Source organism: Tricharina praecox (genome assembly GCF_024521635.1).
Source record: "Tricharina praecox strain CBS 144465 chromosome Unknown BZA05scaffold_2, whole genome shotgun sequence".
Classification (NCBI taxonomy): domain Eukaryota; kingdom Fungi; phylum Ascomycota; class Pezizomycetes; order Pezizales; family Pyronemataceae; genus Tricharina; species Tricharina praecox.
In genome coordinates, this window is record NW_026250404.1 from 494,247 (window position 1) to 510,850 (window position 16,604).

Below are 16,604 nucleotides of genomic sequence, written 5' to 3' on the forward strand. Positions count from 1 at the left end.
CCTCCCATAACAAGCATCTCCCCGCACTCCGTTCCCAGCCATCTATCCATCTCCGCCGGTGAATATATTGTTACCATCTCCGCCGGATAGACACCTCATCCGTTGAACATCATGCCTCCCAAACAACGTCAATCCCTCCGTCCGCCGCCGATGCGGCGCTCCGCTACTCCCCTCCCGGGGATGAACATGACACGTTCCGTCCTGCCTGCCGGTACCATCACATTCTCTCCCTTCCAGTTCAAGTCGTAAACCTCGCAAAAGCAAAGCAAAACATGAAGCTCAAATGTTATCTCGCACGTAATAGAAATCATCGCGACAATCCTAGACTACCTCCCTGTGCGGGATCTGTTATCGTTCGCACGTGTGTCGCACCGCCTGCGCGACATGGTCTACGATGATACCCGCTGGGTAACGAAGTTGCAGCTGATGGAGGTCTGGAACGAGACCGAAGCTCGCAAGCGTTTTGAAGATGCTATGTGGAAGAAACGGGCGGCGGATGCTGCGAAGAGGGCGGCGGAGGAGAAGAAATTCGCCGAATCGAGAGCGGCTGCCGCCGCTGGAAAGGGAATTACTGTTTTTGATGCTGTGGAGGAGTCCGAGAAGGCGAAAGCTGCGGCTGCTACTGCTGCTGCTGCTCCGGCGGCGACTGCAGCGGTCACCGCTGGTCTCGACTTGATGAGCGTTTCTGCGTCTGGGACGGAGATCTCACGGCCGGCGCTCATGGATAAGGGGAGCTTGTTGACGGTGCTGAAGAGTGTGCGTAGTATTCGCGGATTTGCACGACATGAATTCGGAAGGATTTATGGAGCTCTGGGGCCGCTGTATCTGGATCTGGTCATGGCTAGCACTCATGCCGATCCGATCGTCTTCCAGATGTATCGGGATCCTGAGGAGCAGGCGCAGATGCTTGCACAGCTGAAGAGGTTCGCGGAGTACGACACTGCGGTAGGCTGGTCGGAACGCACGGATAGACTGAAAGCTATGATGGAAGTTTTTGAGAACGCGGCACTGAGGGAGTTTGAGGGCGGCTTCGATACCGAAGATATCGACGGCCGCATGAAGAGATATGCGAATGTGCTCATTCTGCTGAACGGCGGGCAAGCATGCATTCAACTTTTTGTGCAGAAACATCCGGTGCTTTATAATAAGGAAGAGCTCGGAAACCCGATGGATTGCTTCGAGTAGGTTCCATTCTCGGCCAAAGGAAGCACTGTGCTGATCCAATGTGTAGTGATTCAACGGAGGGAACATTCTCTTTGGAACCGGCGAAAGTGTTTTGGCAGAAGCTCGCGGAAGTTCTGAAGAAGCAGGCGAGTATCATTGAAAGGGTTTTCCCCCAAGAGGTCAACGTCATGCTACCATTCGTCGAGCGTGTTGCGGAAGATGTCATTTCCGAGTATGTTACTCCGGTGCTCGACGAGGCGCACAACCGCGATGTGGAGACGTACCTCAAGGCTGTGACGGGCCTTCTCAAGCAGAGTGTGGACTTTGGGGATTCTCTGCAGCCTGTTCTGTGCAAGGTTTCTGCCGACGGCACCGCGAAGGAGGTGCTGAACGTTCTCATGCGAGTCTTTGATGCGCACGTGGATCTCTATCTTCAGGAGGAACTCGACTATTGCAAAAAGAAATTCAGCGAGGAGGTAGAAACGTGGGGGAAAATCATCCAGCGACAAGACGAAGCCACCGAATCGTTTTTCATGAGTAACGTCAACCGGGAGGCCGAAAAACGGGACTTTTTGACCACTTTTAAGAAGGTTATCCTCGCGCCTGTTTCGGTCATACCCTCGGCGTTCGGCAATGTTAGGCCGACAAGTGTCATCAGTACTATCGACTCGAGGTCTGTGTCGGACACTCCTTACGCCACGGATCAAGACTGGAATGCGAACAACAACAATAGAGCATCGGTGATAAGTAATTCGTCGGAGGATTACTTCGCCAATAGGAATAGAGCATTGTCTGTTGCGAGTGGACTCAGCGGTAGAGCTTCGCCCGCGCCCTCTGTGATGGTAGCGCCCACCTCCGAACTGGCTGCTAAAGCTGCCATCATAAATACGAAGCTTCAGGGAATCAGTGGCCTGTTTAGTCTCGATGTAGCGTTGAAGCTTGTGCACATGGCTAAGGAGAGTTTGGAACGTGCTGCGGTGTTTGCTAAAACTGGAGGACAAACTGGAGAGGAAGCGTATGTCTCCTCGCTGTTATTCTCATTGCATGAAACTGATTGTTTACCAGCCGTGAGCAATGCGAAGCTATCTTTGTTGCGCTCCTCCAAGTCCTTGGTCCTCGACACGTCAAAGCAGGCTTCGACAAGGCCGTCGAGCATCTAGGAAAATACAACCCTCGCGAAGTTGCCCACACATCCAACGGTGTTGCACCGCTAGTCACCTTCCTCGAGCTCGTCAATATTGGTGATCTGATTCAACAGATGATTGATGTTTTCTACGAGCAAGAGCTGGTAGCTGCACGATTGACGGATCGTAATGATTTCCTCAATCCTGCTGCGAAGGAAAAGAAACGCTTCGAGCAAATGCTGGACGAGCGTGTCGCAGCCGGGCTCAACGTCGGAATCGATGTGCTAATCGACGAGTTGGAGCACATCTTTGCCACTACACAACAAGTAACCGACTTCAATCCGGGGGCGTTGGGGGAAGTCGGAGCGGCAGAGAAGCGGCAAACTATGGATATAGGTCCCAGCCCGACGGCGGTTAGGATTGTGGAGATCGTCGAGACTCACACAAAGCTATTGACTGGAAGCACTGATAAGAATGTTCTTGATGTGTTTAACCAAGAAGTGGGCCTCAGGTTGTTCGCCACCGTCTGTAAACACATAAAACGACAGCGGATCTCCATAGATGGCGCCATCAGGTTGATTTCGTGAGTTTCCCTTCCCTATCCTTCTCTATTATCGTTCCCTAATGAATTAGGGACGTAAATCTCTACAATAGCTACATCGAAGGGCTCAAGCTCCGACCGCTAATCCCGTACTTCACCGCGCTCCGAGAGCTCACACAAATCTATTTAATCGACCCCGAGCATGCGAAGCAGATGGCCACAGTCATTGCAGATCCGCAGAGGTTTGGCGGGATCTTTAGAGTGGAGGAAGTTTATGAGTATGCGACTAGACGCGAGGACTGGTATAGAGTCAAGAAGGATGTTGAGAGGGCTATGTATGGCATTGGATGTAGCGTTATGTAGATAGAGCAAGCGTTGAAGCTTTGGCGTTTGGGTGTATGGCGAACATTTGAGCTGGGTGTTTTTCTTTCCCTTCTTTTAGTGGATTGCAGCCAGCTTGCTTGTAGTGATAGTGATAGCTGGGATAAATTTCCTGGTAATAGAATCGAGTCTAGAAGTTTTCATTCACGGAGAACAGAGCTCGAACTCAAGCTCGACTGGAAGATCACTCATGAGCACTCGGCAGTAAAACCCTTTACCCTACCTCGCTGGCATTATGGCGCTAACAACTTTCGAGCCGCAACCCAAGAAGTTCAGCAAAGCAGTTACGGCGGAACCCCACCATCACCGAAATCCAACCCCCATACATCTAATATACCATCATGGCAAGTTCCCTAACCTCCAGAGAGTCTGCTTTGAGTAGGAGCCAAAGCTAATACTGGTATTTGGTGCTTCAGTCGAACCCAACACAGATCTTTGGCGACGATGTGCAGGAAGAACGTGGAGAGAATGCGAGTATGTTGTTCTATCAGTTTGATAGGGGGAGTAGAAGGGTGAAGCTGACGGGAGTTATCCAGGATTGTCGGCGTTCGTGGGAGCTATTGCCGTAGGAGACCTCGTCAAGACAACATTGGGGCCGAAGGGAATGGACAAGATCCTGCAGTCTGCGTATGTTATTGCTATATTTGCTTGCTTCAGAGATGAGATGAGATGGGTTCCATTTGCTGATATGATGGGATGATGATGGAACAGCTCAACAGGCGAGATCATGGTGACCAACGATGGCGCAACGATCCTCAAATCGATAGCCCTCGACAACGCGGCGGCGAAGGTACTGGTCAACATCTCGAAGGTACAAGACGACGAGGTTGGTGATGGCACAACATCGGTGACCGTGCTCGCTGCCGAGCTGCTGCGAGAGGCGGAAAGACTCGTGGACCAGAAGATTCATCCCCAGACTATCATCGACGGATACCGTATCGCTTCCATCGCTGCCCTCGATTCCCTCACGAAGGCCGCCGTTGATAACCGCAACGACCCCGAGAAGTTCAGGAAGGATTTGATCAATATTGCGAAGACCACCCTGAGCTCGAAGGTTCTGAGCCAAGATAAGGATCACTTTGCGGAGCTCGCGGTCGATGCCGTGCTCAGGCTTAAGGGAAGCACCAACCTCAACAACATACAGATCATCAAGAAGGCCGGAGGAAAGTTGGTTGACTCGTACCTTGACGAGGGTTTCATCCTGGATAAGAGGATTGGACTCAACCAGCCGAAGAGATTGGAGAAGGCGAAGATTTTGGTGGCGAACACTGGTTTGTGCCTCTGCCCACCAATTATGAAGGCGGTATTGACTTTGGGGCAGCAATGGACACGGACAAGATCAAGATCTTTGGAGCACGAGTGAAAGTCGACTCAACGGGCAAGCTCGCTGAGCTCGAGAAGGCGGAACGCGAGAAGATGAAAGCTAAGGTGGAAAAGATTAAGGCCCACGGCATCAACTGCTTCGTCAACCGACAACTGATCTACAACTGGCCTGAACAACTCTTTGCCGACGCCGGCATCGTTTCAATTGAGCACGCCGACTTCGACGGAATTGAGCGTCTCGCCCTCGTCACCGGCGGAGAAATTGCCTCTACCTTCGACCACCCCGAGTCCGTCAAACTTGGCCAGTGCGACCTGATTGAGGAAGTCATCATTGGCGAGGACACGCTGATCAAGTTCTCCGGCGTTGCCGCCGGCGAAGCTTGCACGATCGTCATCCGCGGCGCCACCGAGCAACTCCTCGACGAAGCCGATCGTTCCCTCCACGACGCCCTCTCCGTCCTCTCTCAAACCGTCGTTGAGACCCGCACCGTTCTCGGTGGTGGCTGCTCAGAAATGCTCATGTCCAAAGCCGTCGAAAACGCCGCACAAAACACCGCGGGAAAGAAAGCCCTCGCTGTCGAGGCTTTCGGCCGCGCCCTCCGCCAACTCCCCACAATTCTTGCCGACAACGCAGGTTTCGACTCGAGTGACCTTGTCGCAAAGCTGCGTGCCGCCCACCATGCTGGTATGAGCTCCTCCGGACTCGACCTGTACACTCCCGGCGGTCGCATCGCGGATATGAGGGAGCTCGGTATCATCGAGTCTTTCAAGCTGAAGCGAGCGGTGGTCTCGTCGGCTAGTGAGGCGGCGGAAATGTTGTTGCGTGTTGATAGCATCGTGAGGAGCAAGCCCAGGGCTAGAAATAGGCATTAGGCGGTAATACGGTAATTTGAGGTTACTCGGGGGGGATTAGGGATGAATAATAGAAGTTTGTTCCCGATACGAATGATGGTGTTTAGTGAAATTAGTAGATATACCTACCCTGTAAATTGCTGTGAATAGGAAGTGTACTGAAATGTGAAATGCAAACTTCTAAACTTGACAACTCGTGATGGTCTTGCCTCACTACTATTATGTACTTACTGAACAATCAAAGGGGGTAGGGTTTATGCTGTTGGTATTATCCACGCGTGATCGAGTGTTTCTACACATACCTAGATCCTACCCGTTTGATTATACAGTAAGCACTTACTTTACTTTACTTCACTGATCATATGTACCGGCCTACATACCTAGGGGAAACTTTTTAGTTTGATGGAATGTTCCAACTCTTGGAAGATTGATTGTTGTTTATTTGTTTATTTCACCATTCGTTGCATGAAGCTTATCTACCTAGACTGTGGTGCAGCACGCAGTGTCTTTGAATGATACAGCCGGCCGGCGAGCATAATCTTGCGAGTGAGCGATTATGACCACTTCACTGCCCAACCTCACATCATCACGCAAAGGCGTATCATTTATGCAGTAAACATTCCAAGTTTCTATTCAATGCAAAGCTAGCTAAAGCTGTAATGCCTAAGTGTCTAAGAGCTCACAATGAAAGTAAGTACCCGAGTAAGTATAGCAGCTAAGAGCGCCGCAAGCATTTAATCATGCAAATATCTCCCCTCAAAGCTCAAGCCTTGTCCTCCGTAAACAACAAATGTCATCTTCGTCCATGCAAACTAAAAGGCAAGAAAACGAAACGAGTATGGTAGCTATGCATGTTCGATGTAAGCAGGTAAGCAATCAATCAAGTAAGCAGATCTTCGCGAAGTTTAAGCGTCACCCCCATTGAGCAGTGCATCTTCATCGCCCTCAATCCCGTCAAAAAGTTCCTCCCACTCCTGTTCTCCGGCCGTGCTTCCATTTTCCTCAGTATTAGCTTTAGTGGTGGTGTGTTCATCTACCATCTGCTCATCCCCATCCTCATCCTCATCATCGATGAGCATCGCATCCGCTTCCCCAGCCTGCTCCCCCTCCTCCTCGCCCTCCTCAATACCCAGCACCTCCATCCTAGCCACAAACTCGCGCTGCAACCTAGCCAGCCAACTTTTCAGCACTGCTTCATCCATCCTGCCATCACGAGCTTCCTTCAGACTCTCGACGAGCCGCAGCACCGCCCGTCGGCGGCGAACCATGTTGTACATCTGTGACTTCATCTTTGCCAGCTCCCGCTGCTTCGTGAGTGTTTCCGACACGACTGTTGCACGGTTTACGACGGACTCCGGCAGCTGCGCGAGCCGCGCAAGCAGCAGGCCGTAGTTCTCGTCTTTCACTCGGCCGTCGGCAAGCTTGTAGAGCATTGTTACTGAGGATTGGGATTGACACTGCAGCAGTTGTCAGCCTGGTTGGAGGGAGGGAGCGGGGGGCGGGGAGTACCTCGACTTGCATATGCAGATTCATCACGCCCGCCCTCTCAGACAGTATCTCTGTCAGCTCCTTGAAGTGCGTAACAAACCAGACGAACGCTCTAGTCTCGACCAGTGATTCGCATATGGCGAGGGCAATGGCCATTCCATCTCTAGGGCTCGTGCCACGGCCTAGCTCGTCGATTATGACCAAGCTGCCCTTCCTGACGTTGCGGAGGATGAAGGCGGTCTCTCGCATCTCGGCTGCAAATGTGGAGACGTTGGCTTCGATTGAGTCATCCATTGAGATGCGCGCGAAGAGTTGCAGGGTTATGGGTAGCCAGGCGTGCGTAGCGGGAACACTGGGGCCGTTGGGAGCTTGTTCGTCTTCAAAGATAGAGCGGGTACTTACAATGAGCCGATTTGGGCCATAACCACAACTAGAGCCACTGAACGGAGGTATGTGGACTGTATCTGCCGTTAGCTCCGGCTCCGCACCTCTAGGGTTGCAAAAATCCATAGGGAGTGGTATTTACCTTTCCCGACATGTTGCATCCTTTGAAGCCATTGCGCACGAGCGATTAGCACTCTGCAGATGTCTCAAGCAGGAGATATTCTGGAGGAACTGAGTTTGAGACGTACCAGTGATGACCTGAAACCTAACGCATGATGTCAGTAAGACATACATCTATGTGCCTCCTCCGCCTCAACACATTCACCATATCGGGGCCGTCCTGTGGGTTCGCTCACCTTGACTGCTGGCTCGCATACACATCATTTGGGACAAATTTGTCCTTGTGTATTGTTTCCCTAATCGGGTGTCTTAAACCCTTCACCGCCACATTTTCCGCGAATTCTGGGCGAACTATTAGGCGTCAGCATCACTAGCCAGGCGGTAAGTATGCCCCCACAGCATATTAGAGATACTCTTGCCGAAGTTGCCGGATATAGGGTACGGGGGCTGATTACCGTAGTCTTGCAGAGTGCACAGGTGTGCGAATGAACAAAGCTATCCCAGATGATCGGCGCTGTCAGTCATCAATCGTTCCATGGCTTTGCCTGTTGTTGAGACTGCCTTGTCTTACCATGTCCAACAACCCGATTGCTTCCCCGACCCTGACCAAGCTATTGATTTGCTCCCGGATGTCCTGGATAAGTTGGTCGACAGTCTGGTCATCTACAGGGTATCAATAGCCAGTCTAAGGCACAGGTTGAAGAGAACCGCAAGCCTACTTATCTGCATCACCTCACGAAACGCATCATTGACCTACACACGGCCTGTTAGTTGCGGGAGCTTTGATCACAAGCCACTTCCCCAGGATCATGGTTCTGCAACAAAGGCCATGGTCCCTCCTGATAGGGGCCGATCCCCGAAGCAGAATGATGCTCACCTTCTTATTGCGTTTGCACAGCTCGATAGTCCCTAACTCCATGTACTTCTTCCTTCTGATAACGTTGACGAATACAGGCGGGAGGGGGTTCTCCACTAGATCCACAACCGGATGACGAAAGTAGAATCCACGTCCGTGCTCATACTTGATCTCGAGCACGATGTTGTACTCGTTGGAGAGTTCCTCGCCGAGAGAAATGATCTCCATGGTGAACTCCTTGTAGGCCTTTCTAGCGACATCTAGCATTCCACTCACCCCTGTCTATGGATGTCGTGTCAGAGCATCAACTGCAGCTCAGATTTGTGGGTTTCTCGGTGGAATACATACCTTGACCGCATAGCAGCGCTGATTCCGCAGCTCCAAGGGACCTTTGCTGTAAGTCGCCTCCTCGTTGATCACATTGTTAATTATCTTCAGGACAGGGTCAATCTTGTCCGGAGCACAGAACTGCAGGAGCACATTAGATTCCACCCACGAAATCCCTCACAGACAGCAACTCACAGCCCTGATGTCCTGCAACAACGTAGAACGTGCTGGTGCTAAAGCTTCGTGTACGGGTCCCACGAGTAGCGCCGCCTGCTTGAACAAGATAACATTGTTAAGAGCTTGCTCTGTATGCTTCTGCGACGGTTTGACAGGATCGGAGGTCAACTATCACCAGACACCGACGTCAGCTATGTAGCTATAACTCCCGCATCCTAACCACTGGGGCCCATCCATAGTTACCGCCATGCAGAGCCGATCCATATCAGGAAACTCTTTGAGAGCTTCTTTGATCTGAAAAAACATATCCTCATGCTTCGTAAACTCGTCAACAGCATCGAGCCTAGTGTTGAGAAAGTCCACCTCGGTCGATGGCTGCAATATGTTTGACCGGAGAAGCCGCGCTCCCATGGCCGTGCTAGTATTATTCAACAACCCGAACAGACTATCAGTCGACTTTTCGTTCTGCAGATTCTGGATCAACTCCAGACAGCGGACTGTGGTAGAATCAATCGACATGGATCCTGCCCAATCAATCAACCTTCTATCCTCATCCAGCCAGGCAGGCAGGCCGCGGGCAGTGAGTTCGCATCACATACCTTCATTTCCCCAATACTTTATGCGCAGGGTATGCGGCGCAAACCTCATATGATTGATGGCGACGTACTTCAGCGCCGCCGCTGTAGCGGACACCGCATAGTACTTCCCCGAGATGGAGACCGTCAGCGCGGCGAGGTCGTCCGCGCCCGCCAGCCGCTCGATCTGCTCCCGCCCCGCTAGCTCGCTGTAGAACTTGCGCGGCGTCGACACGATCGTGCAGTCTCGCATGTAGAACTCGATCACCCCGACCAGCGCGGTCTTTTGCGGCGTGTACGATGTCGACGGGAGGAGGATCTGGGGATCGCTATTAGGATAGGTACTCCGTGTGGGGAATTAGGAGCAGCAGCAGCAGTATGATACCTCGCTCGGGTCGTGCGCGAACAGCTTGTTGACCGTGTGTGCATACGTCTGCGAGTCACATATTTCGCTCAGATGGCATTCGCCAGTCGACATGTTGACGAAGCATAGCCCCACAGTCGCAGAGATCCCACGAGACTCGGTGATAGCACAGACCACTTTCTGGGCACCGCCAATTGTTGACACCGCAGCCCTTGGCCGCCGGGAACGGGAGGTAGTAGTGGGGCGGGAGGTGGTGGTGGGGCGGGAGATGCTTAGAGTACTGCTGGTTCTCGCACGGCCAGTACTTGCGCCGCCATTTGAGGCACCCGAACGTGACGAGGCTGTTGAATTCATTGTCGTCATGTATGTTGCATGTTGTAGTGTAGAGGGAGAGAAACAAGCCGCGAGTGAGTAACAATGAAATAACTTTGTGTAACGCTTGAATGCCTATTGTGGCTAAGCTTTTTACGCCACATACACCTGAGCTAAAGCGCGGCAACGGGTATCTCTATGCTTCCTTTACCTCTCTACCTACATACAACTTCAACACCACGCTCACGCTCACGCCTACGCTCGCGCCCACGTCCACGTCCACACCCACACCCGTTCAGCTACTGTCCATCCACATCGCCTTCACAACTGCTCTTACAAAACCAACTGATCCGCGTATACCTCCACCTTCTGACGATCCCACTTCATCACACGCACCACCGCTACCACCGCCGCCGCCATGTCCGAACGCAAAGTCCTCCAGAAATACGTGAGTCCCCCTCGATTTCCCCGCATCCACTGCTGCGGCTGCTAACACCCTCCCCAGTTCCCACCCGACTTCGACCCCTCGAAGATCACACGTACCAAGGGGCCCAAACCCGTGGGACCGAAGCAGCAGACCGTGCGGTTGATGGCGCCCTTCTCGATGAAATGTCTGACATGCGGCGAGTTCATCTACAAGGGGCGGAAGTTCAACGCGCGCAAGGAGAACAGCAGCGAGAAGTACTACAACATCAGCATATTCCGGTTCTACATCCGGTGCACGCGCTGCAGCAGCGAGATCACGTTCAAGACCGATCCGAAAAATATGGACTACACGTGCGAGAAGGGCGCGATCCGGAACTTTGAGCCGTGGAGGAATGTTAAGGATACTGAGGAGACCGAGGAGGAGAGGCTCAATAGGCTCGAGGAGGAGGAGAATGAATCCGCTATGGAGAAGCTCGAGACGAAGACCCTCGACTCGAAGAGGGAGATGCAGATTGCAGATGCACTGGATGAGATTAGGACTAGGAATGCGAGGAATGAGAGGGTGGACGAGGGCGAGGTTATGGACAAGTTGACGGAGGTGAAGGATTTTGCGACGTTGGAGAGGGAGCGGCAGGAGTGGGAGGACGACGAGGCGGCGAAGAAAGCGTTCAGGACGGAGGATGATACGTTTGTGCGGAGGGTGGTGGAGGGAGCAGAAGAGGAATCGTCGAAATTTGCGGTGGCTTCGAGCTCAGCTTCCGCTGCTGCTGCAGCTCCGCCGGCGATCGAGATTCCGAGCTTCAAGAAGACGGTCAAGAGGAAACGGGATCTGGGCGCCGCTCTGGGCATCAAGAAGAAGGCGAAGCCGTTGGTCTGAACTGAACCGAGGTAGCCATTTGTCCTAGTCTGCGTTTTATTTTTTATTTCCGTGTAATGATGCTATGTATTAGCCTTGCGATGCTTGTGAATTTCAATAGCATGGAGAATTATGCCTTCTAGCCATCGTGTACGCGCGAACGGAACAGAGTAGATATTAGAGTACCGCCCCATCATATGTATTTTGAGAACTTCAGTTTCCGGCCTGCTCGTCCGTCCGTGGCGAAGAAGAAGAAGAAGAAAAACAACATACGATAAAGTAAAGTCGCCCCGTAACTACTCTATCTACGATGCAGCACACACAACAATCATCCACTCCATCCATTCCATCCACTCCACTCCACTCCACTGCGCCCCCCATCTTCCAAGTCATCGCCGCAAACAGTAGGGACACCCGAATAACCGCCTTAGAATCTAAAGTAAATATGTATCCAGCGGATAAACAACGCATTGCACTGGGCTGCTCGAGCAGTCTTTGTATGTACGAGGCAGGTCGTTGTGCCACCAAGAAGAGCCACCCCCAAAAACGTCTGCATACATAAACGCACGTGGGCTGGGATAACCACTGCGGCTATGGATGTTTGCTGCAGCTTGCGGGGCGTTTGGGGGGAGATCCTTGAAGGCGGCGGTGCCGGGGGACTGGGGGATCGCCCAGGTTTCCCTTTCACAGCGGCCGCCCTCACCATACATACAGTCCTATTCCGTGCAACGAGTAGAGAGAAGAAAGTCTCTCGATGCCCTCCAGAATGACCTCCGGCACAGCGGAGTTGCATAAGGGAAATACATACACAACCGATCAGTTTTTTTTGATGATACCTTGATGGTCATGCCCAGGCAATACACGAAAGCTAAAAGGAAAGATATCGGACTCCCGTAGTAATATCCCTAGCTAGCACATCGAATCAGATCGATATCCAAAATACATGCATCCAACCCAAAAAAACCAAAGACCAAAGACCAAAAAACAATAGAAGCAGTAAAATGCCCCCCAACCCCCAAAGATCCAATTGCCTCGTATAATAAACATGTCCCATGCGCGCCTCGGTTTGTGAAATTACATCTCCGGACCATCTCCCTTGTCGCGTCGGATTGGGATCTTGATGCCTGTAAACGATCCGTCAACTCTTGCTCTGGCGAGAAAGAAAAGGAAAAAAATGTGCGGGGAAGGTAGGCAAGAAGTAGGCTTACCCTGCATGGCAAAGCACTTGCTCAATCCTGTACTCTCGATCACGCCAGGGAACTTCTTCGCACTGTAGACTTGGAACACGTCAGAGTACGCGGTAGCGAGCACGGGTGCAACACCGGTGTTGAGCTTTCCGTCACCTCGGCCAACGTTGACGAAGTTCATCTTCAGTCTAGAGAAAAAAAGAACACACCATTAACATCGATTAGACGGTCAAGAGTGGTGCCTCAGCTGCGCACCTGAATGAACCCTCCGTCCGCACCGAAAGATCCTGCAGGATGAACCAGACGCCGATCTTGTTATCCGGATCCGTCAACTTGAAGGCGCTAGCAGTGAGGCTGCCGATAAGGTTGCGCGTGAACATGCCCGATGGGGTCTGTTGCGTCTGCTGCTGTGGCGGAGGCTGTTGCTGCTGCTGTTGCTGCTGCTGCTGCTGTGCGGACGCAGGAAGACTGCCATGTATGCTCGGGTAGTAGCCGGGACCGCCGGAGTGTTGTTGCTGTTGCTGCTGGGGCGGCGGTGGCTGATAGTAATTTTGCTGCGGGAGCTGCGATGGCGGGGTCGGTGGCGGAGGAGGGTACCCTGGATACGAGATCTGGGTGTGCATCGACGAATGCGCATATCCGGGGTGCTGCTGCTGCTGCGAGTGGTGCGGATGATGAGCTTGTGGATGTGGATGGGGCGGGGGGGTTGGAGGGGGCGGAGGGTAGGAGGAGGAGGTCGCGGCGGAGATGGAAGGAGAGGTGGCGGAATGCCGGACGAGATTTACTTCTCTGGTGCCATCGGCCGACCAGAGATCGACCGTGAGGACGTAGTGCGATGTTTCGACCTCACTACACGCACGGGGGCATCGTGTCAGTCGTGTATCTTCTCGACAACAGAGGAACGGGCTTCCCCAGCGAGGGGGGGAGACGACTGCATCGAACCGCGGACGCACGGCGTCTTCGTAGGGAAAACGTGAAGCGGAAGGTTTCGAGGTGACGTGAGGGACACGGTGAGACTCACTTGATGTCAACTTCCTTCCCTGTCGCCTCATCCTTCACCACCAATCTGACACATGGCGGGGGAGTAATTGGTCGACGATCCTGCGGATATCCGTTAGCACAAAGGATCCCGAAAGTTTTCTTTTTTTTCTCCTTCTTTTCTTCTTTTGCGGGGAAGAGATATCGATGGTTGTGCCGCATGGCAGAACAGCATACGAAGATGGCTTCACTCCCCGGAGGGGCCATTACGCACCTTGTCGCCAAAACCACACATGCGAGCCCGGATGGGCTGCTGCTTCACTTCCAAGCTCCAGATACGGCCATCTGCACGGCAAGAGATATTCGGTGGGGCGGGAATACTTTGCATAACCATTCCGTTGTTGCTGTTGCCAGGCGGAGGGGGAGGGGGAGGTTGCGCGAGCGAGGAGGAGGAGGGGACACGACTAAGGGACGGTGGTTGTGGTGGGCCCTGTTGCTGTTGTTGCTGCTGTTGTTGTTGCGATGGCGGCGGGGGGAGCTGCTGGTGTGGGTGTGGGTGTTGGTGCTGTTGCTGGTGATGATGGTGTTGCTGGTGTTGCTGCGGGTGTTGCTGCTGGTGCTGACCGGGATTCGACATCGAATACATGATGGTGGCCGGACGACGCTCGATGCGATTGATATGCTCGATACGATCGATATGAGTGAGAATCAAAAAATGTCCGAAATGCGGAACCGGTCTGGTTTCCTATAGACGTGTGCGAGCGTGAATGTGCGTGCTTGCCGTGCGGCCGAGAGCGAGGACAATGGGAGGAAGCCAAGTAAGTACTCAGTTATGGGGATGGGGGTGTAGTTAGGCAAGTAGGAATGTACGAGTGAGCGATTGGGGTGGATGTGGGGGTGCTATTCTCGAGCGATACAGAGCAAAGCAGAGGCGGTCGTGTGTCAATGGCGGCGGATGAATAGGGAATCTGAAGACCGATACGGAGTGACGATGGAGTGATGATGGAGTGACGATGGAGTGAGTGAGTGTGTCCGGCTCGGGGAACGGATAGTAGGCGAATACGGCAGGCAAGCGGCGATGCAGACGAGACGTCGGGGCAACGGGGAGGCAACGTCTGAGCTCTGTGTCTTCTGGTCTTGTTCTTGCTCTTGATCCGTTCTTGCTCTTTGTCTGTTCTTGATTTTCTTCTTCTTCTTCTCTTTCTCTCCTGTGATCTTCTCTTCTTCTCTCCTGTCCCTTCTGCGTCTTCTGATCTTCTTCTTCCTCTCTTCTTCTTCTTCTTCTTCTTCGTCCACGCTGCGGGGGGGGCTTGGTCGTCGGACTGCGTTGCCTTCTCTGGATCCTTCTCCGCTATCGCCGGCGAGCGAGGCCATTGGGAGACTTTTATAACGTTTCTGTAGTCACTTGCGCTTCCCCCTGTCCCTCCGCCTGTTGGCTAACTACGAACGAACCCAGGGCACACGGGAAAGAAAAAAGAGAAAGCGGTTAAGCTAACCACCGCCTGCGTCTTGCGTCCTGACACCCTGCTCTGCTCTTCTCTGCTCTATTCTACTTGGAGTAGAATAAGTACTCTGGAGTACTTGCCTTCCTTGTCTTGCCTTACCAGTCAACAGCCCTCATCCACCCCCCTTCCCCCGATGCCTGTTGTTGCTCTATGCCACCATTACCAACTACCACCACCACTATCTACCAACCACCACCGCCTCCGCATCGATATCCTCCATCATCACCACCTACTCCGCTTCCTCCGGAGAGCTTCCGGACTGACTCTTTGCTTCCCTCCTCCTCCTCATTCTCCACAGAGCTGCCGGACTGACTCTTTGCTTCTCTCCCAGATTTCAGCTAGAGCACCGGCCTCCTGGTCTGCTGACCCCGTCGGAACACCGCTGGCATTGGCAATGAAGATATATGCCAAATCACTTATGTACCTACGTATCATACATACGTAGAGTACGTGCGTTGAGAGAGCCATGTACGGCATGTAGGCGCAGGGTCATTGCCTACGCTACCTTTCGGCCTAGCCTATCTGCGTGTCCGTCGAGGCTACTGCAGAGTCACGTCGAGAGGAAGTCAAAGTTGAGCCGTGGCCCGTGGTGGCCATGCCATGGCTCTACTAAACAGAGACGGCGGCGGCAACAATAACTACATGGAATATGTACACTACGATAATCATAACAACACCGCCACCGCCACTACCACTACCACCACCACGGGGAGTATCATGGAATCGAGACCGTGTGCTCCGAAAAAGGGTAGAGAATAACAGCTCGGGCTTTCGGGCACGATGCACAGGGAAAGAACTCCAGTTGTGATCATGTCAACGGAACCGATCGTTGTCATCACCTACATACACCGCTGAGCTTTTCCAAGCGCGGATGAGCAGAAAGAAGCTCGATCGAGAAAGAAAAGAAGAAAAAATCCCCCATCATCGATACCATCATGGTTCCATGGTCAAAGCCTTGCAACTGATGCGGATAGACACATTCATGCCTCCGCGGCATCGCACGTCCACGTACGGTACATACTTCCACCGCATAGCCGCCGGATGATGATGCCAAACATCGTTCGTCCCCTGGCCCGGTAGGACGAGAAGCGGTCCAGAAGGCAAGATACATACGTGGGCTCATATGTAGCACTCAACCGCAAACCATAACCTGTTTACCTTCCGTCTCGGATGCAGGACAATATGGACCCAAGGTGCCCATGGTACCGGTATGTACTCGTGTGGATTCGCACGGAGACGAAAAACCGAACATACATCCACACTGAAATCTTTCCAACCATGAAACGGCACCATTCCACTGCACATCCACACCGAAACATCCCCAACCATGAATCCACTATTCGATCACACCTACTCCACATCCACACGCACGCACGTAATGTTTCCGCTATGGGTATGTTCCAGAGTGCTGCATGCTGCTGCTGCTTCTGATGCCTGCAGCCTGCGGCGATCAAGTGGCTATCGGCTTCGTCGTCGAATTGTCGGTCGACGAACCGGCCGCACGGAAAAACAAATCTGCATACGTGGGTACTATATGTCGCCTAGAGTACATACCGACATATTGTTTCCTACCGGGTACGTGCCTACCTGTGGACCAAGAACAATATATACCCAAGTGCGCACTTTACTTGTGTACCAAGAACAACCATATATACCGGTATATG

General features: G+C 52.7%; 5 protein-coding genes across 5 annotated transcripts; 3 read left to right on the forward strand and 2 right to left on the reverse strand.

The window, feature by feature from the left end:
- The first annotated feature begins 3 nt into the window (after positions 1-3).
- On the forward strand, positions 4-3,346 carry BZA05DRAFT_384178 (exocyst complex component Sec10-domain-containing protein). The gene is made up of 5 exons (XM_051482297.1): positions 4-211; positions 305-1,181; positions 1,232-2,179; positions 2,230-2,871; positions 2,922-3,346. Exons 1-5 carry the CDS (start codon positions 112-114, stop codon positions 3,190-3,192), a joined length of 2,838 nt encoding a protein of 945 aa, XP_051343379.1. The 5' UTR covers positions 4-111; the 3' UTR covers positions 3,193-3,346.
- A 127-nt stretch (positions 3,347-3,473) lies between these two features.
- On the forward strand, positions 3,474-5,539 carry BZA05DRAFT_384180 (T-complex protein 1 subunit beta). Its single transcript, XM_051482298.1, has 5 exons — positions 3,474-3,554; positions 3,627-3,684; positions 3,747-3,837; positions 3,922-4,481; positions 4,532-5,539. Exons 1-5 carry the CDS (start codon positions 3,552-3,554, stop codon positions 5,404-5,406), a joined length of 1,587 nt encoding a protein of 528 aa, XP_051343380.1. The 5' UTR covers positions 3,474-3,551; the 3' UTR covers positions 5,407-5,539.
- Positions 5,540-5,996: 457 nt separating this feature from the next.
- Positions 5,997-10,040, reverse strand: BZA05DRAFT_433083 (muts domain V-domain-containing protein; the record flags this gene model as incomplete). The annotated part of the gene is made up of 15 exons (XM_051486249.1): positions 5,997-6,842; positions 6,895-7,225; positions 7,276-7,331; positions 7,400-7,419; positions 7,506-7,522; positions 7,614-7,728; positions 7,833-7,872; positions 7,949-8,040; positions 8,097-8,130; positions 8,255-8,515; positions 8,582-8,701; positions 8,756-8,905; positions 8,981-9,261; positions 9,337-9,631; positions 9,698-10,040. Coding segments are annotated over 15 exons (2,707 nt in total), but the record flags the coding sequence as incomplete, so codon positions are not given.
- Positions 10,041-10,156: 116 nt separating this feature from the next.
- Positions 10,157-11,510, forward strand: BZA05DRAFT_384186 (CWC16 protein). The gene is made up of 2 exons (XM_051482299.1): positions 10,157-10,436; positions 10,494-11,510. Exons 1-2 carry the CDS (start codon positions 10,407-10,409, stop codon positions 11,289-11,291), a joined length of 828 nt encoding a protein of 275 aa, XP_051343382.1. The 5' UTR covers positions 10,157-10,406; the 3' UTR covers positions 11,292-11,510.
- An 834-nt stretch (positions 11,511-12,344) lies between these two features.
- Positions 12,345-14,081, reverse strand: BZA05DRAFT_415048 (velvet factor-domain-containing protein; the record flags this gene model as incomplete). The annotated part of the gene is made up of 5 exons (XM_051485288.1): positions 12,345-12,394; positions 12,479-12,645; positions 12,713-13,306; positions 13,479-13,558; positions 13,710-14,081. The coding sequence occupies 5 exons, from the start codon at positions 14,079-14,081 to the stop codon at positions 12,345-12,347; spliced, it is 1,263 nt and encodes a 420-aa protein (XP_051343383.1).
- Positions 14,082-16,604: the final 2,523 nt, after the last annotated feature.

Coding starts and splice junctions, on each gene's coding strand:
- BZA05DRAFT_384178 (XM_051482297.1), top strand. CDS start 112: ATGCCTCCCAAACAACGTCAATCCCTCCGTCCGCCGCCGATGCGGCGC. Junction 2,180..2,229: donor GGACAAACTGGAGAGGAAGC/GTATGTCTCCTC, acceptor ATTGTTTACCAG/CCGTGAGCAATGCGAAGCTA. Junction 2,872..2,921: donor GGCGCCATCAGGTTGATTTC/GTGAGTTTCCCT, acceptor CTAATGAATTAG/GGACGTAAATCTCTACAATA.
- BZA05DRAFT_384180 (XM_051482298.1), top strand. Junction 3,685..3,746: donor AGAACGTGGAGAGAATGCGA/GTATGTTGTTCT, acceptor GGAGTTATCCAG/GATTGTCGGCGTTCGTGGGA. Junction 3,838..3,921: donor GACAAGATCCTGCAGTCTGC/GTATGTTATTGC, acceptor ATGATGGAACAG/CTCAACAGGCGAGATCATGG.
- BZA05DRAFT_384186 (XM_051482299.1), top strand. CDS start 10,407: ATGTCCGAACGCAAAGTCCTCCAGAAATAC. Junction 10,437..10,493: donor GCAAAGTCCTCCAGAAATAC/GTGAGTCCCCCT, acceptor CACCCTCCCCAG/TTCCCACCCGACTTCGACCC.